The 27,147-nt window shown below is 40.9% G+C and overlaps 1 protein-coding gene across 1 annotated transcript in view; it reads right to left on the bottom strand.

The window, feature by feature from the left end:
• Positions 1-27,147, bottom strand: part of LOC110558245 (pyroglutamylated RF-amide peptide receptor-like) — an 86,416-nt gene that overhangs the window by 11,714 nt on the left and 47,555 nt on the right. Inside the window, exon 2 of the mRNA XM_021653051.2 lies at positions 3,009-3,167. Coding sequence (XP_021508726.1) covers positions 3,009-3,167 — 159 coding nt within the window. The remainder of the gene's footprint in view (positions 1-3,008; positions 3,168-27,147) is intronic.

Genomic DNA, 27,147 nt, shown 5'->3' with positions numbered 1-27,147 from the left:
TGCTAGTTTATCAGGTCTCATCAAGACTGGCTGCAATGTCCTCCTCTGTGGCCTAGTAGGACTGCTCCTCCCTTGGGAGGTGGGGAGGTCAAAGAGCCTGTCATTGAGTTCATGTCAGAAAAAGTCCCTGTTCCCCTTACTAGGGAAAACCAATTAGTTACTGAGCTAACATGGGCTACATCCAAGCAGAGGTTCTAGGTTATATCCATACATGGTCCTTGGTGGGGTGTTTGTTTTTCTTAGGGTTGACTTTATTATGTTCAGTGTCTTTGTGGACATGAATTTTAACAGTGCTTTTCCTAGTTTCTCTGGAAAATTTCATTGGGATTTTGATGGAAATTGTATTAATTTGGGGATCAGTTTTGATAATATAAGCCACCTGCACAATGTTAACCCTGTCAATGAATGAGCCTGGGGGGAGCCTTCCCACTTCAAGTGTCTTCTGCAGTTTCTTCCCTCAGCATTCTTAAGTTTTCATTCTAGAGTTCTTTCACTTCCTTGGTTAAGTTTATTCCAAGATACATTTTAGAAGATAGTGTGTGAATAGGGAGTTTCCCTCTGATGTCTTTCTTACAAAGTTTGTTATTTGTGTACAAAGAAGCTACATGGTTTATTTTTGTCATCATCTTACTCAGAAGCCTCAAAATATATTCCTCTTGAGCATTATTACATAGCACCATTTACTCACTTAGAAAATAGGTATTAATAAAACAAACACAAATAAACAAAAATATAGCATTCATTCCAAATGTCGTGTCCTCTGGGAGTTTGTTGAAATTATTTTAATTATATGCCATTGGCAAAGAAAGAATAGATTAACTACTATACTAAAGGCCATTTCTGTCTATGAATCTTAGCAGAATAAGAGGAGGATAAATTTCTGATTGCTCTTTCTTTACTTGTTTTGTTATCATTTAGAAAACAGGGCATTACTTGTAGCTTCAAGGAACTGAGACTCAAGCCATGACTGTGGCTTACCAGAAGGACAAACACAATTGACATTACCCATAAATATTACCATGATCGCTTCTAAGGGCTTTTAAATCTTTCTGTGTGTCTCTGACTTGGGATCAATAAACCTATTTGTTCTACTCTGTTTGCATAACATTATCTTATATGTCCAATCATTTTTCCAATTTAGCAGATTCCAGAGGGATTGAGTCTAATTGGATTAAGCTCATTGTCAACCCTACTGGGACCTTCACCTTCCTGAAAAGGAAACCCTAGGGCTAGAAAAGCACTACAGATACACTTTGTTACATTGTTAGGATGAGAAAGCCTGTGTCCCCAGCCTAAGCCTGGAGTCTAGGCAGTTTCAGGCAGGAGGCACAGGGTCAGTGAAAGACAGGGATGGTTCACGGTGTTAAAGTGACAGGAAGATATCAGGGAAGAGTGCACACCAGCCCACATGAGGGCATCCTGGTTTTCGAACATTGCTGTTATCTCTGGATTATTTCAGTTGGAACAGCTCTAACTGCTTGTTACCATCTTTGCACTTACAACATTGAGAGTCACCCTACTTCTCTTGCTTTTTAATGATCTTCCTTCTCCATGGACTCCTTTAAGCTCTTTCTACACCTGTATATTGGCGTGGAATATTGGAAAGTTGTTAATTATTAGAAGCTCAGAGATATTTGAATTGTTTTTACAGAAGATATGACATAAATTTCACAGTAATCAATGAATTCTTCTCCCTATCAATTTGTCTGCTCACTTCCAACTGCTTAAAAATAACTTTGGGATTGCAAAGACTTCAGTAGTGCTTTCTAGAATCCTGCATTCAGATACTGGGTACATTCATGTAACTAATAACTCTGCTTATTCCTGTCATGTGAACATTAGTGAAGTTTCTCTCTTTCACTATCATATTAGCTGCTCACTTTACCTCAGGGTATTTAGCTATTACAGATTGAAACAACGATGCATGTCAAGTTTTCATCATCAGTGAATGGTAAATTCTCCCACTCTACTGTGCTAGGTTTTAGGATACTTCCTTGAACCTGCTGTTTGTTATAACACACTCACTGGGGACAGTTACAGTAAAGTGAGTATCTAGTATCTTCAAAAATCAGGAGGAAGACAGACTTTGTTCTTTTCAGGGATATTAGGACTCTACTTAGCTTCCTAGTACCCTGTGACCTTCTGTAACAGTTACCGAACATCTGGATACATGGCATTTCTTAGGAAAATAATTTGGTTTTCAGGTTTCTTAAAAAGCACTTTCCTTGCTCTCTGACAAACCACTTGCCCTTGTAAGCTTAAAAGCTACTTCAGAGGAGCAGCCTCCTGGTCTGACGAACGTTACTGTGGCAATGCCCTAGATATAATTATCATTGATTAGGTGAATGCAATGCTTACAAGCTTAGGGTTTAAAATGAGGAATACTCAAAATGACACATTTTCAAAATTGAGAAAGGAGAGAACAGTTGGATATATTAAAATGAAAAGACTGGGCCTCTCCAATCACACCCTGATACTTACCCATCGTGAGAAGCTACCCTTCAAAAGGTATAGATATGCTTATTTCTTTTTCCTGTACTGAGAAATGGCACTAGCACAGAGTTGGCGTACCTGGTGGTCTTACCTATTGTTACTCTTTGAATCTGAAATGTCCTTTAAAGATCCCAGTGTTGAGGGCTTGGTTGTCAGCTGACAGATTTGAGAAGTGAGGGCTATAACTTCAAAGGCATATTAATTCCTTGATAAATTTGAGTTGAATGGTCCACTAGGACACAGGTCTGCGTGGAAGGCGTAAGTTACTAAGGATTTGACTCTAAAAGGCATTCTTGTCCCTAGACCATTGCTTTCTGTCCCTCTGCTTCCTGTCTAACATGAGGTAAGCCATCCTTCTCTGGCACATGTTCCCCATGACAAGATGTGCCTCAAGGGCCCAAAAACAAGAGAGCCAACAGACCACAGGCTGAAACAACCAGCAAAAAAGAATCCATTCTTATTTAAGTTCTTAGATTAAGGTGCTTTGTCACAGTGATACAAAATGGCAAACATACCTAGCATTGTGAAAGCCCTGTGATTGGTGTACTGCCGCTTCATCTTGAAAGGGTAGACAAGCCCCTGGTGCCTTTCCACAGCAATGCAGGTCATAGTAAGGATCTCTGTCACAATGGCTGTGCACTGCACAAATGGCACCATCTTGCAAATGAAGGCACCTATGGCAAGAAAAGAAAAAAAAATATATATATATATATATGAAAAAATAACGGTATTTAGCCTGTCTCTTTTTTTTACTATGTAAATATCTATGCAAATGAGTCGAAGTTTAGTAAACATCCACTTGCAAAACCAGTCCTTTTTTCTAATATTAATTACAGTTTATTCACTTTGTATCCCAGCTGAAGCTTCCTCCCTTTATCCCTCCCAATCCCACCCTTCCATCTTCATCTCCTCCCAGGCCATTCTCCAAGTCCACTGATAGGAGTGGTCCTCCTCCTCGTCCCTCTGACCCTAGCCTATCAAGTCCCCTCAGGACTGGGTGCATTGTCTTCCTCTGTGGCCTGGTAAGGCTGCTCCCCACTCAGGAAGGAGATGGTCAAAGAGCCAGCCACTGAGTTCATGTCAGAGACAGTCCCTGTTCCCCTTACTAGGACACCCACTTGGACACTGAGCTGCCATGGGCTACATCTGTGCAGGGGTTCTAGATTATCTCCAAGGGGTCTTTGGTTGGAGTACCAGTCTCAGAAAAGACCTCTGGGCCCAGATTTCTTGGTTCTGTTGGTCAACTTGTGGAGCTCCTATCCTCTCCAGGTCTTTTGCCTCCTTCTTTCATAAGATTCCCTCCACTCTGCCCAAAGTTTGGCTATGAGCCTTAGCATCTGCTTTAATACCCTGCTGGGTAGAGTGTTTCAGAGGTCCTCTATGGTAGACTTCTGTCCTGTTCCCTGTTTTCTCCCTCTTCTGATGTCCATCCAATTTGCCTTTCTGAGTGAGGACAGAGTATCTTACCTGGGGTCTTCCTTCTTGCTAAGTTTCTTTAGGTGTATAGATTTTAGTATGTTTTTCGTAAATTATATGGCTAATATCCACTTATAAGTGAGTATATACCATGTGTGTCTTTCTGCTTCTGGGATACCTCACTCAGGATGATCTTTTCTAGATTCCACCATTTGCCTGCAAATTTCCTGATTTCCTTGTTTTTAGTTGCTGAGTAATATTCCACTGTGTAAATGTACCATAATTTCTGTATCTGTTCCTCAGTTTAGGGACATCTGGGTTGTTTCCAGATTTTGGCTATTATAAATATAGCTGCTACGAACATGGTTGAGGAAATGTCTTTGTTGTGTCTTTTTAATTGGTACAGTTAATTAATTTTAATCCTCTGCACAAGTCTTCATAATTAAAACAACGGTACAGAGACAGATTAATTAAAGAAGTGTGTTTGGGCTTACGCCTTCTTTCTCTATCAGACTTTAATGTTCTAACTGCTAAACAATTATGCAAGCTAAAACAATGGGGAACAAATACATACGTAATCCTGATATTAGGCAGAAAGACATTCATGTGGGTAAGTAGAGATGGTGGAACATATCTACAGTCCTAACACTGGGGAGATAAAATGCTGAAGGACCCAGAGAATTTGAGTCCAGTCTGGATTACATAATGAAATCTAAATCAGCCTGGGCTACACAGTGAAACCCTGACTCAGAAATAAAATGACAACAATGACTCTTGTTCAGGGAAGTATGACACGTTCTTAGGGTTTGAGCTGCAGGGTCCTCTCTTCCCTCCCCTTTCGCATCTCTGTGAGTCATACTAAGGGAAAAACTCCAGCAGAGTCTCAGAGTATAGCTTTTATTTTATTTTCTTTTTTAAATTTTCCATGGCTCTCTGCCCAAAGCTTTATATAAGTCTTCCAACACTAGCCTTTCACCTGACTGTGCTTCCTCTGGCATGGCTGGGCAAGACACTGCTCTGTAAACATACTTCCTTGGTCTGTGTGATATTTTTAAACATCTGAATGCATTGCTAAACCTTCTAGATGTTGACCTGCTCTGCCTGGCCCTTTACCATTTCAGTCATAAGCCCTGTTCTGCCGTGTCTGCTCTTCTTGGTCTCTGCGATGGCTATTCTTGGTTGTCAACTTGACTACATACGGAATTAAAGAATGAAAAGATTTTTGCTTAATTTGAAGTAGGAAGATCCACTTCTAATCAAGCAGGTTTTTGTTTGTTTGTTTGTTTAGGTAGGAAGACATGCCTTTAATCTAGATCTAATCTGCTGGAAACCTATATAAAGACATGGAAGAAGGAAGCTTTTGTTCTTTGCCTGCTTTCCTTCACCTTTCTTGCAAGACCACTCCTTCACTGACATTAGAGCCTACTTCTTCCAGCATATACTGAAGAACAACTGAGCCAACCAGCCCTGTGGGCTGAGCAACTACTGCATTCTTGGACTTTCCATTCACAGCCAGCCATTGTTGGGTCAGTCTGTAAGTCATTTTAATAAATTCCCTTTGATACACAAAGAGAGATTTACTCTATAAGTTGTTACCATGGAGCAACGGTTTTTAACTTGCGGGTTGTGAACCCCTTTGGGGTTGAATGACCCTTTCACAAGAGTCTCCTAGACCATCATAAAAGACAAATATTTACATAATGAATCATTACAATAACAAAATTACAGTTATGACGTAGGAATAAAAATAATTTTTGGTGGGGTCACCACAACATGAGGAAACATATTAAAGGGTGGCAGCATTAGGAAAGTTGAGAACCCTATTCCAAAGAACACAGCGTCTGTTCTTCTTGCCTCTTCCTATTTGCTATCGGAGAACTAGCAAGTCATGAAGGAAACCTGAGATGTTCTATAGTCCAAATTCTTGTCATACCAACGCTGCTTCTCTGAATAACACTGGATTCCTGTAGTCACCTTCACAATGAGGGCAACCCACTTTAACAGCCGTGTTTTAATGATATTTTTATAATTCTTGAGAAATTGTTGGAAATTTTTCTCATCTCCTTTCACAAACACTCTGGCAAACACTTTCAAGGCAGCCCCCCTCACTTGTACACACCCACCTGAGCCCTTTGCATGATGCTGTTTTCTCCTTGAAATGCTCCTTCTAAAATAATTTTCTCACGTTGTTCACACAAATCTCCCTTCAAGTATCATTATGATGATTAATTCTGTACGTCAGATTGACTGGAATAATGAATGTCTTAAATAGCCGGTGAAGCACTATTTCTGACTGTACCTATAGATGTGTTTCTGAAAGAAATTAACCTTTTGATATGTGAACTAAATAAAGATCTCTCTTCCGTGTGGATAGCCAACATCTAATGTGCTGAGCACTTAAATAAAAAGTAGGGTGGAGAGGGCAAGCCCACTCTCTGAGACATCTGACCTTGGACATCACATTCCAAGGCCCTTGGGGGTGTACTGGAACTACACCACCAGATTTCTTGAGCCTTCAGATTCCAGAAAGCAGATAATGGGATACCTGAGCCTGAATAAGAGTGTGAGCGTTCCCTCAAATTTAAAACTCTCCATGTACTGGATATCAGCCCTCTGTCAGATATACGGTTGGTGAAGATTTTTTTCCCAGTTGTTTTGTTCTGACGATAGTGTCCTTTGCTTTACAGAAGCTTTTCTGTTTCATGAGGTCCCATTTATGAATTGTTGCTCTTAGAGCCTGTGCTGTTCGTGTTCTGTTTAGGAAGTTGTCTCCTGTGCCAATGAGTTCAAGGCTCTTCTCCACTTTTTCCTTGAACAGGTTTAGTGTATCTGGTTTTATGTTGAGGTCTTTGATCCACTTGGATTTTAGTTTTGTGCAGGGTGATAAGTATGGATCTATTTGCATTTTTCTACATGTAGACATTCAGTTAGACCAGCACCATTTGTTGAAGATGCTGTCTTTTTTCCATTGAATAGTTTTGGCATCTTTGTCAAAAATCAGGTCTCCATGAGTGTGTGGGTTTATTTCTGGGTCTTCTATCCAATTCCATTGATCCACCATTCTGTTTCTTTCTATGCCAGTGCCATGCAATTTTTATTACTGTTGCTCTATAGTACAGCTTGAGATCAGGGATGGAGATACTAATATCCAGTATATATAAAAAACTCAAGAAGTTAAACAGCAACAAATCAAGTAATCTAATTAAATGGGGTACAGAGCTAAAGAGAATTCTCAATGGAGGAATATCAAATGGCAGAGAAACACTTAAAAAAATGTTCAACATCCTTAGTCATTAGGGAAATGCAAATCAAAACGACCCTGAGATTTCACCTTACACCCATTTGAATGGCTAAGATGAATAACTCAAGTGACAACACATGCTGGAGAGGTTGTGGAGAAAGGGAACCCTCCTCCACTGCTGGTGGGAATGTAAACTTGTACAACCACTTTGGAAATCAATCTGGTGCTTTCTCAGACAATGAGGAATAGCGCTTCCTCAAGAACTAGCTATACCACTCCTAGGCATATATCCAAAAGATGCTCAAGTATTCAACAAGGACATTTGCTCAACCATGTTTGTAGCAGCTTTATTTGTAATAGCCAGAAGCTGGAAACAGCCCAGATGACCCTCACTTAAAGAATGGATACAGAAATTGTGTTACGTCAACACAATGGAATATTACTCAGTGATAAAAAAAAAAAAAAAAAAAAAAAGGAAATCATGAACTTTGCAGATAAATGGTGGGAAATGGAAAAATGGAAAAGATCATCCCAAGTTAGGTATCCAAGAAGCAAAAAGACACAAAGGGTATATACTCACTTATAAGTGGATATTAGATATATAATATAGGATAAACATGCTAAAATCTCTACACCTAAGGAAGCTAATCAGGAAGGAGGACTCTGGCTAAGATGCTCAATCCCCATTTAGAAAAGCAAAGAGGATGGACATCAGAGGAGGGAGAAAACAGGGAACAGGACAGGAGCTTACCACAGAGGGCTTCTGAAATGCTCTGCCCTGGAGGGTATCGAGGTAGATGCTGAGACTCATAGCCAAACTTTGGGCAGAGTACAGGGAATCTTATGAAAGAAGTGGGAGATAGTAAGACCCCATAGGACAGGAGCTCCACAAGGACAGCAACAGATCCAAAAAGTCTGGGCATAGGGGGCTTTTCTGAGACTGATACTCCAGCCAAGGACCACTCATGGAGATGGCCTGGAAACCCTGCACAGAGGTAGCCAATGGCTGTTCAGTATCATCCAAGTGGGTTCCATAGTAATGGGGACAGGGACTGTCTCTAACAGGAACTGATTGGCCTGCTCTTTGATCACCTCCCCCTGACGGGGGAGCTGCCTTACCAGACCACAGAAGAAGACAATGCAGCCACTCCTAATGAGACCTGATAGACTAGGATCAGAGGGAAGGGGAGGAGGACCTCCCTTATCAGTAAACTGGGAGAGGGGCAGGGATGGGGAAGAGGGAGGGTGGGACTGGGAGGGGAAGAGGGAGGGAGGTACAGTGTGGATACAAAGTGAATAAACTGTAATTAATAAAAATAAAAATAACTAAATAATAAAAATACTCTTTTTATTTCTCTGTGTGTCCTGTTGATTCTGTTTCTCCAGATAACATTGGTTTCATCTTTACAATGAGGCCAACCACTTTAACAACAGTATACGTATTTTAATTTTTTAACTCATTGAAATTTTGTTATACTTTAATCTCCCCACCTCTCCTTCCAGATTCATTGTACTCTCTATACCCTGCAACTTCATGTCCCATTTTAAAAAAAATAACTCATTGGGACCAATTTGTGCTGTCATAAACTCCTGGGTCATCAACTGGAGCATGACTGATCTAAACAGAAAGTATACCTCTATAAAAAACTGGCTCTCTTTTCCTCAGAAGCCAACAATAGTCCATAGACCCCCATTTAGGGATAGAGGATTTGGACCCCTTCTCTTTCCATGCTGGACTTTTGAGCGGCTTTTTGAGTGGAGTTTTGAGTGATACTGTGTAGGCAATCACAGCTTCTGTGAATTTAAGAGTGAAGAGGCCCTGCTGTGTCCAAAAGTCACTGGATCTGCCCAGTCCTCCATGACCTCTGGCTCTTAACGTCTTCCCCCTATTTTTCAATAGTCCCTAAACCTTCAGGGTGGAAAGTGTGCTATAAATGTCCCATTGGTGGGTGAGCACTCCACTGATACTGATTCTCTTTACCTTGAAAAGTTGTGAGTTTCCATGTTAACTACCACCCAATGTACAAAGAAGCTTCTCTGATGAAGGCTCAGAGCTTGACTAATCTACAGGTCAAGATATGAAGTTAGAGGACAGTTTGATAACCGTAGTAGGATGACCACTATGAGATCTCCAACCATGGGTTCTTAGATTTGAAGTCACAGGCATAAAATTCAACAGAGAACAGTTGGTTATCTCCATAATGTTTGTACCACTATTGCATCCATGAGCATGTTATCATGCTGGTCATTAACAATGTATTTTTTCTTTTAGTTAGTTAATTAATTAATCTTTTATCTTGTATTCCCCTTATAACCTTGTATCCCCATTCCTGCTCACCTTTCAGTTCTACCCTCCCTCCGATCTCCCTCGCCTCTATTTCTCAGAAAAGGGGAGTCCTCCTTTCCATTCACCCCAGCTCATCAAGTCACATCAGGACTAAGCTTCTCCTCTTCCCCTGTGGCCTGGCAAGGAAATCCTGTCATGGGGAAGTGATAAATAAAGCTGCCAATAGAGTTCATGTTAATTGTAGTCCCCATATGAGGAACTACATGAAGCCTAGCTGCCCACTGGCTACATTTTCTAGGGTGTTCTAGCTCCAGCCCATGCATGGTTCTTGGCTGATGCTACAGCCTCATTGAGGCCCCCTGGACCCTGCTTAGTTCTCTCTGTTGGTCTTCTTGTGGAGCCCCTATCACCTCCAGCTCCTTTTCTCTTTCCTCCCACTTTCAACAAGACTCCCTATTCATCACTCAGTATTTGGCTATGAGTCTAAGTATCTCTTTTGAGGCACTGGATGGAGCTAGAAAAGATCATCCTGAGTGAGGTAACTCAGACCCACAAAGACACACATGGTATGTACTCACTTATAAGTGGATTTTAGCCATACAGTATAGGATAAACATACTACAAGGTAGAGACCCAAAGAGGACGAGTAACACGGAGGATCCAAAGAAAATCTCACTTAGAAGAGGAAATAAGATAGACAGAGGTAGTGGTCAAAGAGAGGAAACAAAGTCACAGAGGGGATGCAGAGAAATATAAGGGTGGAGATCAGACCTGGGAAGAGCGAAGGTGAGAGAGCAGAAGGCCTGTAGAGAAAAGAGAAACTGAGGGTGGGTTCATCTCTGTGACGAGCTGGAGACCTAAGTAAGGTCCTCAGAGGATATTAGAAGGACTCAAGCAGAGACTCCTAGTAGCAGAGGCCACTGAGACAGAAGAGGAGACACTATAACTAGACTAGTCTCCTAGTAGAAGGTGAGGAACACCAACTCACACACAAAAATGTCAATCCAAAATTTACCCTGCCTACAAGATGTGAAGGCATAAAGATAGAGCAGATATTGAGGGACTGTCTAACCAACGCCTGGCCCAACCAAATACCCACCCTATGGAAAAATGCCAACCCCTGACACTGTTAATAAGGCTCTGCTAAGCTTGCAGACAGGAGGCTAACAGTGGAAATTTTAATGGAATTCTGTCCCGGTCCAGTGCCATCTCTTCTCATTCTTTTAAAAATCTTTTGCCACACATTTTTAGTGTCATATAAATGCATATTAATAAATGGATGATACATGTAGATTTTTATTAATTTGTTTTATTACTTACTGAAAAATTCTCTACTCATAAGAGATATTTGTTGATTTTATCCATTGATAAATTCCTACTATTTAGAACAGCTCAGTAAGCATTCCAGTTGATGACAATAAGTTATAAAGAGTTCTCAATGTGCAAAAGGTATCCCATTCAATTTTAGAAGCTCTGATTGAAAACTGTTTTTTAGTTCTAATCACTCCTAATTTTGTTGTTAGAGTTTCAAAACAAACCAACAACCTTTTCTTAATATTTGGCTCCTCACATATTTCTGCCCTTCCTCTTTTCTAATTGACTCATTTAGATGTTCTTCATTTGAAACTCTTCAGAATTTTTGTGGTAGTGTGAATGAAAATGGTCCCCATAGGCTCATATGGAGGGTCCCTATTAGGAGGTGTGGTCTTGTTGGAATAGGTGTGGCCTTGTTGGAGGACGAATACCACTGGGAGTGGACTTTGAGGTTTCAGATGCTCAAGCCAGGCCCAGTGCCACTCTCTCGTCCTGCTGCCTGCTGATTTGGATATAGAACTCTCAACTACCTCTCCAGCACCATGTCTGCCTGTATGCTACCCTGCTTCCCAATATGACGATAATAAACTAAACCTCTGAACTGTAAGCCTGCCCCAATTAACTACTTTCCTTCAAAAGATTTGTTGTGGTCATAGTATCTCTTCACGGCAAAAGAAACCCTAACTAAGACATCTATCAACTCCCTGGATGATTAAACTCAAGTTAGAGGTGACCTGGACAGAAACTGAGAGACTTTCTTGTGTTACCAGCTTACATAAACCTTTGTGTTAGACTTTTCACATTACTGACTTCTGGGGACCCTGAAATCAATGAAACAAACTGGGTCCACTGAATGGAAATTTTTGTTAATTCACTCCTCTCTGTTGATTAAGAAAATACAGACCTGGAGAGGTAACTACAGATATTACTCCTTTCCTCATTCTTTTTGGAACTCTAAATGACAACCGAACAATCAACCCTACTCATTTCCGTTCCCTGTTACAGATTCCCAAATCCTAGTTCTGTTCTAAATTAAGGTCCTTCCTTGTTCCAGATGACAGGTGAGAATTCAAGCGCAGAAATTTACTATCAGTGCTCTAAATGTTTCTAAGTCTCAAGAACTCTTACGGTATCAGTCAATTAACTTGCTTCAAATCCTGTTTTGAATATGATACATAAAAAAAGGACTAAACTTATAAGCCCATCTTGAAGAAAAATTTGGTCAAACTTTTCTCTGTTTTTTTAATCAAATTATTTATAAGAAATGTTGAGACAGTTCAAGGATAAAGGAACAACCAGGAGTCATTTCTTACAGTATAAACACATTAATTATCAGTATGTTTTAGGAAGAACTACCCAAATAAATCAGAAGTTTTGTGGCAGTGTATCTCATTATAAATGCATTCATTTTATCCATTTTGCTAAGATAGAATATTTCCTGATGTTATGATGTACTCTGACCTTAACTTATGTGATTAGCCACTCTGATTCTCAATTTTATCCTTTATAAAAAGGTTTTAGTAATAGTCATCCGCCAAAAGACCCATGTATTTCATAAAATTCCCATAAACCAAGTATAAAGTGTATCTTTCATGAACTGCAGCTGTATGCTATGGTCAGGCTGGGTTTTGAGCCCTAACTAGGCAAGTTAGCCCTAGCAGGCAAGCGTAGTAAGATCTAGCTGTGTTTTGACAGAATGCAATAGAGATGTAAGGGGCTTTGGGGTGGTGTGGCTGTATGTATCCTAAAAGATCTACACTTTGTGTTACTAATCACCTCTGACCACTCTTGGGCCTTGCCTGTTTTGGGGTCCATTACTCCATCTTTATACTGACCCCACAGACCTCCAAAATACTAACCAGTGTGCTCCCTTCAGCTCCTTCTTTACCAGCTGTTGTTTGAAATAAACTAAACTTACTTGATATGCTGTTTTTGCTACCTTTTGGTTGGCAAGATAGATTTGTGGGTACTGGGAATAGAACTTATATCTACACATCGGTAAATCATGGCAATTTCAACCAGTGGTTTTCAACCTTTGTAATGCTGCAACACTTCTCTATGGTTCCTCATGTTGTAGTGACTCCAACCATAAAAGTATTTCATTGTAGGGCGGGAGAGCTGGCTCAGTACTTAGGAGCACTGACTGTTCTTCCAAAAGACCCAGGTTCAATTCTCAGCGCCCACACGGCAGCACAACTGTCTCACTCCAGTTCCAGGGGATCTGACACCATCACGCACGTACATACACACATACATACATACATACAAGAAAACCAATGTACATAAAATTTCTAAATAAATAAATCATAAAATGCAGAAAAATTAATTATTTAATTGCTACTTCATAACTGCAATTTTGCTGCTGTTATGCATCGTAATGTAAATATCTGATATGCCGGACATTTAATATGAGACCCACAGATTAAGAACTGCTAATTTAAATTATGCACAGCAAAGACAACTATATAATAAATGTTTTCAAAAACATGAGCCGCCTTCCTCTTCCTGACCTCAACCTTCTTGATATGGTTTTTCCATGACTTTTGAACTTTTGCTTATATAGGAGAGGGGGAAGAGCTTTGTTACAGGAAGAAAAGCCTTTCTGAAGGACAAACAGGCATGGGGAGGTCAGCGGACCTGGACTTCTGCAGAGAAAGTCCTCTGTTCCTGGAACCAGGCAGAGACATAGCAGACCAGCATAGAAAGCTTGCAGGTAGACATGGCTCCAGAAGGAGAGATGTTTCCTGAATCCATGGGAGAAAAGAGAAGCTGTCTACTGTAGTGAGAGGGCACACACGCTGGGTGAGAACAGAGAGCGAGATGAAATAGACAGGAGAGAAAGGGAGACTTGGACTGGGAAGGAGAGGTTGGGTAGAGAGCAGAGCTGCAGACATGACACCCCGCTCATGGCTCAGTCCGATGTCAACTTATAGGTGCTACCTGTTGCCTGGAGAGTCGCTCAACTCACAGGCACACAGCCCTTGAGCGTGGCTGTGTGTGTATCATGATGTCTGTACTAAAATAACTGCTTGCTGTGTGACCATTACTATGACAGATACTCTTAGGTTTACTTGTCATCTCCTTTTTATTACTTGAAATGAGACTAGTATTCGTATGCAACTGTAAAAAGAGAAAATGTATGGAATGCTCTTTAACATAGTTTTTTACAACAACAATATCTTATTAAACTATAGCACACTACAGGTAAAATCCACTGTGTTTTGATCAGTTTTCCCTCCCAGGTGTATGTGTGTGTGCAAGTGTGCCTGCCTGTGTGCATAGGTGTGATTTCCTATGGAGGTTTGTGAATCCACACCTCCATATTGAAGACTCTGAACAGTTCCAATACCACAGCAGCATATCTTATGCTCTTTTCACAACCATATCAGTGTCAGCACTACCTCCATCACTATTTGCCCTTCATTTATAGTCTTCTAATCTTGTCTCTTATTAAAAAAAAATATATAAGTGGAGTCATTAGTAATGACAACATCCAGGTCATTTGCTAGACTCACAGAAGCCATCGCTTTTTTCAGTAGATAGTTCCTTTGCGTCCGTGCCAGTTTATGTAACTCTAGTCACTAAGGGAGACCTGGGAAGATTCCAGGTTTATTACAAATAAGTCAGTTTTAAAACTGAGATACAGACTTTAGTATGAATACAAGTTTTCACCTAATTAAAACCATATCCCAAATCTATTTCTAACCTTGTTGGTGACTGTGTGCTTGGTTTAAAAAAAGCTACTGCATCTTTTCAACAGCACATACATCACTGTGCAATTGTTTCCTAGGTTTTTTGAGACAGGGTTTCTCTGTGTAGCCTTGGCTGTCCTGGACTCACTTTGTACACCAGGCTGGCTTGAACTCACAGAGATCTACCTGCTTCTGCCTCTCTGAGTGCTGGGATTATAGGATACATTCTTCTTTGCTTCTTGTTTTATTTTTGAAACTGTATTTTGATTACATTTCTCCCTTCTCTTTCCTCCCTGCTAACTCTCCCTTGCTTTCCCTCAAATCCATGGTCTCTCTTTTCACCAATTCTTATTGTATGGATATATGTTTCTGTATAAACATACGTATTCCCGAATATAACCCCCTGAGTCCATACAATGTTACTTGCATGTATGTTTTCAGGGCTGACTGGAACAGGACAACCAGTTGGTGTGATCTCCCCTAGGGTAGGCCACCTCTGCTGCTCCCAGTTTTCCTCAGTTGCCTATAGTTCTTTTTCTGTAGGGTCGGGGCCTTGTGGGTTTCACCCTGTGCATATTGCAGGTTCATTCATGTCTTATTTAGCCCACATTTGAGTGGTCCTGTTGGTGAGATTTTTAAAGGTGGAGTTTCTGATATTACTAGGGTACATAAGGTCAGAGCAAACTTTCTTAGCCTCTGGCTCTTAAATCTTTTCACCCCCCTCTTTCAAAAGGTTCCCTGAGCCTAAGGTGAGGAGGTATTTTCTAGACATATCCATCGGGACTGGGATCCACAACTCAACTTATTGTTTGTGGGTTTTTTGTGGTTGTCTGTCTGTGTCAAATGCTTATACATTACTGTAATGGATTGTGGTGGTTTAGTAAATTATTGGTTGTAGATTCTCTTCTAATAATCATGATTTCATTAGCATGGTCAGTTACCTAGGTTTTCAGTAACAGCCTTGTTACTCGTCATCTTGAGCCATCTTAAGGGGCCATTAGAGCGCTATTGGTTACCTGAAAGTGTGTATGTCACCATGCACCTGTAGGGTCACCATTCCATGCTAATCATTGAGATGCTTCATAGTTGTGAAATCTCTGTAGGACTGTTGATGACTCCATCCTTTGGAAGCTTGCATGGTGCCTTCTGGAACCACTAAAAACAGTACTCAAAAAGTAGGCTTTGAAGTCAATTGCAGCTCATGGGCCTCTGGACACTTTTTCTGAAGAGTGTAAAGTTCTTAGAAAGAGGAATTTACCTTCCATCTCTCAGGAGTAACCATGGGCAATAGCAATAGCCTATAATGTTTGGGGAGTCTATTGAACCACTCTGACCAACCACTCAACAAAGGGCTTCTCATGCCTGTATTGAGGTTTTTGTTAGATGTTCTTCAGCGATCAGATGGAACACTGTCAGCCCAAATGGAAGTTTTTATTTAAAATACCTATGTATTTAATACACCAATTTGTGTGTGACTATTTTATGTAGATAGTAAATAGTGTGATTCCTTATGACTCTTTTAGATAAACTTGCTATTATTCTCCTCCGTCCTCCTTCTATATTTATCCCTCTCCCTCTCCCTAAATAGAGCCTCTTCTTCCCCCCCCCATTCAGATCACTTGTACCATCATATTTCCCTCTCCATCGCTCCCCACCCCCAAGCCCCACAATAGTTCTTTTGAACTTTCCTGGTTTTTGCAGTTACTCAGGTTTTATACTCACATCTGAAGATTTGTAGCTAGGAACCTCAGATTGGAAAGAACATGAAACATTTGTTCTTCTGGGTCAGAGTTACCTCACTCAATATAATGTTTTCTAATTCCATCCATTGTATACAAACTGCTATTTAATTTTTCATTATATCTGAATAGTATTCCACATATACAATATTGTATTGAAAATAATTTTTCTTGTAATAACCAGAACCTGGAAACAATCCAGATGTCCCTCAATGAAGGAATGGATACAGAAATTGTGGTATTTTTACACAATGGAATACCACTCAGCAAACAAAAAACGAGGAAATCATGAAATTTGCAGGCAATTGGTGGGATCTAGAAAAGATCATTCTGAGTGAGGTATCCCAGAACGAGAAAGACACACATGGTATATACTCACTCATATAGTCCTATAAGATATGATAAACATAATGAACTCTATACACCTAAAGAAGACAAACAAGAAAGAGGATCAATCCTCACTTAGAGAAATGGGATGTGCATTGGACATAGGAGAAAACAAGTAACAGGACAGGAGCCTACCACAGAGGACCCCTGAAAGACTCTACCTAGCAGTGTACCAAAGCAGATACTAAGACTCATAACCAAACCTTGGGCAGAGTTCAAGGAATCATATGAAAGAAGGGGGAGTTAGTATGATGTGGAAAGGATAGGAGCTCTACAAGGACCAAATATATCTGGGCACAGGGGTCTTTTCTGAGACTGACACTCCACCAAAGACCATGTATGGATATAACCTAGAACCTTTGCTCAAATGTAGCCCATGGTAGCTCAGTAACCAATTGGTTTCCCATAGTAAGGGGAACAGAGACTATTTCTGACAGGAACTCAATGGCAGGCTCTTTGACCTCCCCAATCCCCCAAGGGAGGAGCAGTCCTGTTAGGCCACAGAGGAGGACTTTGCAGCCAGTCCTGAAGATACCTGATAAAACAAGGTCAGATGAAAGGGGAAGAGGTCCTCCCTAATCAGTGGACTTGGAAAGGGGTAGGGAGGAAATGAGGAAGTGAGTGAGGAAGGGAGGGGTTGGGGGGAATGAGGGAGCGGGATACAGCTGGGATACAGTTAATAAGATGTAACTAATAATAAAAAAATAAAATAAAATAAAGAAAATAATTTTTCATATAGTATATTCTGATCATGGTTTCTCTTCCATCATCTCCTCCCAGATCCTTCCCAAGTCTGTACCCACCCAACTACATGCTGTCTTTTTCTATCTCTTTAAAAAACAGCCTAGACAAGACCAATTAAAAAATCAAACAATAAAACAATGCAATCAGAAACAAAACAAAGCCAAAGAAAAATCACAAGAAATGAAGACAGATACACACACACACACACACACACACACACACACACCATTTTTTTTAAACCCACAAAGTTTGAAACCATACTAGATAAGCAAAAGAAAACTAAGGTTAAAAAAAAAATTCTCGGGGTGGGGCAAGATGGCGGCGCGGGGAGGATTCTCATTCTGACCAGCAGCACAGCAGGATCAGCACAGTGACCAGCAATCAGAACTCGCGGCCATAAAACACAGTGATTGTGTTTCCAGGTGAGAGGATACCCCACGGTGGGGGATTCAATCAGCTTTTAACTCACCCGGCTAAACCACGGAAGAGATCGCAGTTCTGCCAGATGCTTGGTCGCCAGCCCCAACCCAGAGCCACACACCAGCATGCTCTGGTCACGGTCCCAGACTGAACCGTGAGCACCACACTATCAGAGACTGGAATTTTCAGTCGAGAGATAACCCCACAGTGCAGGAAACGATTGAGACCGACCTTAGGTCACCCAGACATCCCCTGGAAAAGACTCAGGTTCTGTGGGCGCCCCAGGAACCAGCTTGGAGCCAGAGCCGGGGACCCAGGCGCCTGCACAGAGCCCTGCCTGCCTGCGCGCCTGATTTGCTGCCTCAGCTAGAACTGTGGGCCCCAGGGCACCAGAGACTGAGTTTCACTGTCAGGTGCAAACCCACAGGGAGGGAAATGGCTGGTCTGATCTCAGAGCACTCAGCTGATACCACCACCCCGAAAAGGTCTCGGGAAAATTACCCAGTTTAGGCAGACGCCCAGGCTCCCAAAGGCCGGAAAGGCAGACACAGGTAGTTTCTGCGTGCCAGCTACCTGGCAGAGAATGAGCGGTGCCCACCAGGGCAAAAAAAGAGACTGGGAGTCCCTGTCTCCAGAGAATCCACAGGGAAGGAAGGAAACTGTATTGACTTAAATCACCCAGTCCTTCCCTGGAAAAAGTCTTGCAGACCAGCAGGGCCTAGCCACCATCACTGAGCTGTGCTCCAGACACAGGCACAAACAGTTGCTGCACGCCAGATGTCCAACTGTGTTACAGCAGCTGATCGTTAAATTTACAGCAAGAAACCCAGAAACAGGGCAGCTGTCTTCAGAACTTCCCTGGGTAAGAGGAGAATCCTCTCGACTAACAACGACCACAGTTACCACTTAGGTCTCTATCCCTGAGGTGAGCAGCAGCAACTCCTGAAAAAACGCCAGCCATCCAGGGACTATACCCAAAAATCTGAGAAGACTTCCTTCAAGAAAAACCAGCTTTCTGCCAAGGGGATTCTCTCCACCACAGGATCCCCAGGAACCACCAGAAACTAACCCCAAACACCTAAGATAGCCCAATGGGTAGAGGCCAGCGTAAAAGCTCAAGCAACAAAAGACAGAGCAATATGGCATCTCCAGAACCCAGTTACCCAGGGGCAAGTAGCCCTGGACACCCCAGCATAACTGAAACCCAAGAAGATGACCTAACCCCTATGCTCATGAAGATGATAACAGAGGAAACAAATAAGATATGTAAAGACATAGAGGAAGATAAACCCACACAGAATATTGCCATCAGTAAAGAAATAGAGGAAGTTGCAGCCAAACAGTTTGTGGCTATTAGAAAGGAAATGCTTAAAGCATTGAATGAAATAAAAGAAACAGAGGTTGGTTCAAACAAACAGCTGAAAGAAGTAATGGAAAAACAGGAAAATACAGTCACACAGGTGAAGGAAATCAACAAAATGGCTCAAGATCTGAAGATAAAATTGGAAAAATTAAAGAAAACACAAATGGAGGAAATTGCAGAGAGAAAGAACTTAGGGAAGAAAACAGGAACTACAGAGGTTAGCATAACCAATAGACTACAAGAGATGGAAGAAAGAATCTCAGGTGTGGAAGATACAATGGAAGAAATCGATGTATCTGTCAAAGAAAATGTTAAATCCAAAAAATTCCTGACACAGAACGTCCAAGAAATCTAAGACAATATGAAAAGACAAAACCTAAGAATAATAAGTATAGAGGAAAAAGAAGACTCCCTTCTCCAAGGCCCAGAAAATATTTTCAACAAAATCATTGAAGAAAATTTCCCCAACTTAAAGCAGAGGCCAATAAGAATACATGAGGCCTAGAGAACACCTAACAAATTTGACCAGAAAAGAAAATCCTCCCGCCACATAATAATCAAAACAGTAAGTATATAGAACAAAGAAAAAATACTAAAAGCTGCAAGGGAAAAAGGCCAAGTAACATATAATGGCAAACCCATTAGAATCACACCTGACTTTTCAACAGAGACTATGAAAGCCAAAAGGGCCTGGACAGATATCATGCAGACCCTAAGAGAACACAGATGTCAGCCCAGGCTACTATACCCTGCAAAACTCTCAGCCCTCAAAGACGGAGAAAACAGGATATTCAATGACAAAAACAAATTTCAACAATAACTACACACAAATCCAACATTAGAGAAGACACTGGAAGGAAAAATACAACCCAAGAAAATTAGCTTCTTTCAAGAAAACACAGGAAATAATTAACCCTACTACAGTAAAACAAAAAGCAACCAAGCACACAACCTTATGATCACAGCCAACATCAAAATCAAAGGATCTAACAGCCACTGGTCATTAATCTCTCTCAACATCAATGGACTCAATTTTCCAGTAAAAAGACACAGATTAACAGAATGGATCCTTAAAAAAAAAAAAAAAACAGCAATCTGTTGCATACAAGAAACACACCTAAGGCACAAAGATAGACATTACCTGAGGGTAAAGGGTTGGAAGACGACTTTCCAAGCAAATGGACCCAAGAAGCAAGCAGGAGTACCCATTCTAATATCTGACAAAATAGACTTTCAACCAAAATTAATCAAAAGAGATGGGGAAGGACACTTCATAACTCATCAAGGGAAAATTCCACCAGGAAGACTTCACAATCCTGAACATCTATGCCCCAAATACAAGAGCACCCATATTTGTTAAAGAAACATTGATAAAATTTAAACCACACATAGATCCCCACACATTAATAGGGGGAGACTTCAACACCCCACTCTCAACAAAGGACAGGTCAACTAAACAGAACTTAAACAAAGAAACAATGTCTCTGACAGAGGTCATGAATCAAATGGACCTAACAGACATTTACAGAACTTTACACCCAAACACAAAAGAATTTACCTTCTTCTCAGCACCTCATGGAACCTTCTCCAAAATAGACCATATAGTTGGTCACAAAGCAAGCCTCAACAGATACAAGAAGATTGAAATAATCCCTTGTATCTTGTATGATCACCATGGAATAAAGCTGGACCTCAACAACAACAGAAATAGCAAAAGGCCTACACACACATAGAAACTGAACAACTTGTTACTAAATGACAGCTGGGTCAGGGAAGAAATACAGAAAGAAATTAAAGTCTTCCTAGAACTCAATGAAAATGAAGACACAACATACCCAAACTTGTGGGACACAATGAAAGCTGTGCTAAGAGGAAAGTTCATAGCACTAAGTGCCTTCAAGAAGAAATTCGAGACAGCACATTCAAGCAACTTAATGGCTCACTTAAAAACCCTAGAAAAAGAAGAAGCAGACACACCAAAAAGGAGTAGACGGCTGGAAATAATCAAACTCAGGGCTGAAATCAATCAATTAGAAACAAATAAAACAATTCAAAGAATCAATGAAACCAAGAGCTGGTTCTTTGAGAAAATCAACAAGATAGACAAACCCTTAGCCAAGCTAACTAAAAGGCAGAGAGACACCACCCAAATCAACAAAATCAGAAATGAAAAGGGGGACATAACTACAGACACTGAGGAAATCCAATCATTCTGACTTACTTCAAAAGTCTATATGCCAAAAAATTTTAAAATCTAAATCTAAATTTTATTGATTGATTTGACTTACCAAAGCTGAATAAGGACCAGGTAAATCAATTAAATAGTCCTATATCCCTCAAAGAAATGGAAGCAGTCATCAAAAGTCTCCCATCCAAAAAAAGCCCAGGACCAGGTGGCTTCAGCGCAGAATTCTACCAGACATTCAAAAAAGAGCTAACACCAATTCTCTTCAAACTATTCCACAAAATAGAAACAGAAGGAACATTACCAAACTCATTCTATGAGGCCACAGTCACCTTGGTACCTAAACCTCACAAAGACTCAACAAAGAAAGAGAATTTCTGGCCAATCTTCCTTATGAACATTGATGCAAAAATACTTAACAAAATACTTGCAAACCGAATACAAGAACACATCAAAGATATTATCCACTATGACCAAGTAGGCTTCATCCCAGGTATGCAGGGGTGGTTCAATATACGGAAATCCATCAATGTGATCCACCATATTAACAAACTGAAAGAAAAAAACCACATGATAATCTCCCTAGATGCTGAAAAAACATATGACAAAATCCAACATCCATTCATGTTTAAAGTATTGGAGCGATCAGGGATACAAGGCACATATCTAAACATAGTAAAGGTGATATACAGCAAGCCTATAGCCAACATCAAACTGAACGGAGAGAAACTTAAAACAATCCCACTGAAATCAGGGACAAGACAAGGCTGCCCACTCTCTCCATATCTCTTCAACATAGTGCTGGAAGTCCTTGCTAGAGCAATAAGACAGTTGAAGGAGATCAAGGGGATACAGATGGGAAAGGAAGAAGTCAAATTATCACTATTTGCAGATGATATGATAGTATACATGAGTGACCCCAAAAACTCCACCAGGGAACTCCTACAGCTTAAAAACACCTTCAGCAAAGTGGCCGGATACAAAATTAACTCAAAAAAAATCAGTAGCCTTCCTGTATACAAAAGACAAAAGGGCTGAGAAAGAAATTAGGGAAACAACACCTTTCACAATAGCCACAAATGACATAAGGTACCTTGGTGTAACCCTAACTAAGCAAGTCAAAGACCTGTATGAAAAAAATTTCAAGTCTCTGAAGAAAGAATTAGTAGAAGATATGAGAAGATGGAAAGATCTCCCATGATCATGGCTTGGCAGGATTAACATAGTAAAAATGGCCATCTTACCAAAAGCAATCTACAGATTTAATGCAATTCCCATCAAATTGCCAACACAATTCTTTACAGACCTGGAAAGAAAAATTCTCAACTTCGTATGGAATAACAAGAAACCCAGAATTGCTAAAACAATTCTCTACAATAAAAGATCTTCTGGAGGTATCTCTAGCCCTGATCTCAAGCTGTACTATAGAGCAACAGTAATAAAAACTGCATGGTACTGGCATAGAAACAGAATTGTGGATCAATGGAACTGAACAGAAGACCCAGAAATAAACCCACACACTTATGGACACCTGATCTTTGACAAAGATGCCAAAACCATACAATGGAAAAAAGATAGCATCTTCAACAAATGGTGCTTGTCCAACTGGATGTCTACATGTAGAAAAATGAAAATAGATCCATGCTTATCACCCTGCACAAAACTGAAGTCCAAGTGGATCAAAGACCTCAACATAAAACCAGACACATTAAATCGGCTAAGAAAAAAAAGTGGGGAATACCCTAGAACTCATTGGTACAGGAGACAACTTCCTGAACAGAACACCAACAGCACAGGCTCTAAGAACAACAATCAATAAATGGGACCTCATGAAACTGAAAATCTTCTGTAAAGCAAAAGACACCGTCATCAAAACAAAATGACTGCCTACAGATTGGGAAAGAATCTTCACCAACCCTTTGTCTGACAGAGGACTCATATCCAGTATATATAAAGAACTAATGAATCTGAAAAGCAGCAAACCAAGTAATCCACTTAAAAAATGGGGAACAGAGCTAAACAGAGAATTCTCTGTAGAGGAATATCGAATGGCAGAGAAGCATTTAAAGAAATGCTCAACCTCATTAGCCATCAGGGAAATGCAAATCAAAACAACCCTGAGATTTCACCTTACACCCATCAGAATGGCCAAGATCAAAAATTCAAGTGACAACACATGCTGGAGAGGTTGTGGAGAAAGGGGAACCCTTCTCTGCTGCTGGTGGGAATGTAAACTTGTACAAACACTCTGGAAATCAAGCTGGCGCTTTCTCAGACAACTAGGAATAGTGCTTCCTCAAGATCCAGTCATACCACTCCTAAGCATATATCCAAAAGAGATTCAAGTACACAAAAAGGACATTTGCTCAACCATGTTTGTAGCAGCTTTATTTGTAATAGCCAGAAGCTGGAAACAACCCAGATGCCCCTCAACTGAAGAATGGATGCAGAAATTGTGGTATATCTATACAATACAGTATTACTCAACAATGAAAAATAAGAAAATCATGAAATTTGCAGGTAAATGGTGGGGTCTGAAAAGGATCATCCTGAGTGAGTTGTCCTGGAAGGAAAAAGACACACATGGTATATACTCACTCATATAAACATACAACATAGGATAAACCCGCTAAAATCTGTACATCTAAACAAACTAAGCAAAAGAGAGGACCCTAACTAAAATGCTCAATCCCCATCCTGAAAGGCAAAGAGGATGGACATCAGAAGAAGAAGAAAACAGGAAACAACCTAGGAACCTGCTACAGAGGGCCTCTGAAAACCAGAAGAAGAAAACAGGAAACAACCTAAGAACCTGCCACAGAGGGCCTCTGAAAGCCTCTGCCCTGCAGACTATCAAAGCAGATGCTGAGCAGATGCTGATGGCCAACTGTTGGGCAGAGTGAATGGAATTTTATGTAAGAAGTGGGAAATAGCAAGAGCTGGAGAGGACAGGAACTCCACAAGGAGAGCGACAGAAGAAGAAAATTTGAACACAGGAAACTTCCCAGAGGCTCATACTCCAACCAAGGACTATTCAAGGAGATAACCTAGAACCCCTGCACAGATGTAGCCCATGGCAGTTCAGTGTCCAAGTGGGTTACATAGCAATGGGAAGAAGGACTGCCTCTGACATAATCTGATTGGCCTGATCTTTGATCACCTCCCCCTGAGGGCGGAGCAGCCTTACCAGGCCGCAGAAGATGACAATGCAGCCACTCCGGATGTAATCTGATAGACTAAGATCAGAAAGAAGGAGAGGAGGACCTCCCCTATCAGTGGACTTGGGGAGGGGCATGCATGCAGAAAGGGGTGGGAGAGTGGAATTGGGAGGGGAGAAGGGAGGGGCTTATGGGGGGATACAAAATGAATAAGTGTAATTAATAAAAGTTAAATAAAAAATAAAAAAATAGAAAAAAATTCTCAAAGAAAGCATTATAAGACAAAACATTTCAAAACATGACATAGAGATTGTTTTGTGTCTGTCATCTATTGCTGCTTGTGAGGCTTGCCCTCAAGTATAGTTTATATAGTTTTACAGTGAGACTTCCTTTATAAGTGGTTATCGATCGGAGATACCGTCTACGTTAGGGATGGGGTCCCCTCTCAGCATTGGGACACTGTGCTGGCTAGTTTTATGTCAACTTGACACAAGCTGAAGTCATCTGAAAGGAGGGAACCTCATTAAAAAAAAAAAAAAACCCTTCATAAGATGTGGTTGTAGGTAGGCCTATAAGATATTTTTCTAATTAGTGATTAATGGGGGAGGACCCAGCCCATTGTAGGTGGTGTGATCTCTAGGCTGGCAGTCCTGGGTTCTATGAAAATGCAGGCTGGGAAAACTATGAGGAGCAAGCCAGTAAGCAGCACTCTTCCATGGCGTCTGTATCAGCTCTTGCCTCCAGGTTCCTGTCCTGAGTTCCTTTGATGACGAACAGGGCTATGGAAGTGTAAAACCAATAAACCCAAGCTATTTTGGTCATAGTGTTTCACTGAAGCAAGCAAAACCCCAAGACAGACCCCTCTGGCTTAAACTATGTAGGCCCCTGTGTGTTTCCACAGTCTCTGCGAATTTATACATGTGTCAGTCCTGTTGTGTCTGGAAGGCACAGTTTTCCTATGGTCTTCCATTGCTACTGACTCTTCCAATCTTTGTACTTCCCTTTGACAGAGTTGCTAATTCCCGAGAGAAAGATATTGATGAAAAGAAGCTGTGATCATCAGTAAAGGTTAAAGTTAGTTATTTGATAAGTCTTTTGCATAAAATTTCTCATTAGCTATTTAAAGACTCCATGTCATGGAAAGGCTGGTACCTGATCATCAGTAAAACATGTATTTGTTTGTCAAAGAAAGAAAGAGGAAGGAATGGAGAAAAGGAGGGAAGGAGGGAGAGAGGGAGGGAGGGAGGGAGGGAGGGAGGGAGAGAGGGAAAGAAAGAAGGAAGAAAGGAAGGAAGGAAGGAAGGAAGGAAGGAAGGAAGGAAGGAGGAAGGAGGAAGGAAGGAAGGAAGGAAAGAAAGAAAGAAAGAAAGAAAGAAAGAAAGAAAGAAAGAAAGAAAGAAAGAAGAAAGAAAGTTCAGTTGGAGGCTGGAGAGATGGCTTAGTGGGTAAGAGCACTGTCTGCTCTTCCAGAGGTCCTGAGTTCAATTCCCAGCAGTTATATAGTGGCTTACCACTACCTATACTGGGATTTGATGCCCTCTTCTGGCATATACATGCAGATAGAGCACTCATATACACAAAATAAATAAATCTTTTTTTTTAAGAGAGAAAGAAAACGTCCCACTTAGAACTGACTATTCCAAGGCCCCTCACTCTCTGCACATTGACCAATTTTGGATCTTTGTATTAGTTCCTATATCCTGCAGAGAAAACTTCTCTGGCGAAGGCTAAGACACTATCTATGAGTATAGCAGAATGTTGTCAGAAATCATTTTATTTCTATGTTACTTTAACAGAACAATTGGGATTGTTTTTTCCCTAGGTCTATGCCTATATAGTCAGGCTCTTGGCTGACAAAGCAGTGTCGGACATGGGTTCTATGTCAAGCAGTGAGCCTTAAATCCAATCAAATCCTTTCATCTGTTGAAGAACATTCAGTTGTTTTCATTTCTTCCCTTACAGTGAATAGAGCAGTCATAAACATGGTTGAGCAAGTATCTGGACTTGGATGTCAAGTCCTTTGGTCATATGCCAAGGAGTGGTGTAGCTGGTAAAGTTAAATAAGGATGAATTATTGGATACAGATTGGTTGATTTATGTAGTGATTTACTGAAAGTACTGCTTGTACTGCTTATTTGCTAATCATGACTTCACTTGCTCCCTGAAACAGAATGACCTGCAGAAAAGGCTGAAACATTGCATCACTGCCCTTAGCAACCTGCTGATTGCCATGGATGCTTCTGTCATGTGGTAGATTTATTTTTAGCTTTTTGCAGATTCTCCACTCTGATCTCCAGAGTGGACACACCAGTTACCACCTCTCCATCGGTAGGTGTGTTTCTTGTAATTCAGTCTTGTTCTTAACAAGTCTTTTCCAAGGAACTTTTGAAAAATGAGCAAAATAAGCTATTTGAAAATAGCTATTGCAGAGCTCCTATACAAGGACCAAATATATCCAGGCACAGGGTCTTTTCTGAGACTGACACTCAACCAAGGAACATCTATGGATATAACCTAGAACTTCTGCTCTGATGTGGCCTGTGGTAGCTCAGTAACCAAGTAGTTTTCCAAAGTAAGGGGAACAAGGACTATTTCTAACAGGATCTCAAGGGCAGGCTCTTTGACCTCCCCACCCCCCCAGGGGAGGAACAGTCCTGTTAGGCCACAGAGGAGGACTTTGCAGCCAGCCCTGAAGATACCTGATAAAA

This window comes from Meriones unguiculatus, chromosome 21 (genome assembly GCF_030254825.1).
Source record: "Meriones unguiculatus strain TT.TT164.6M chromosome 21, Bangor_MerUng_6.1, whole genome shotgun sequence".
Lineage (NCBI taxonomy): Eukaryota > Metazoa > Chordata > Mammalia > Rodentia > Muridae > Meriones > Meriones unguiculatus.
This window is presented reverse-complemented; position numbering and strand designations above follow the sequence as displayed.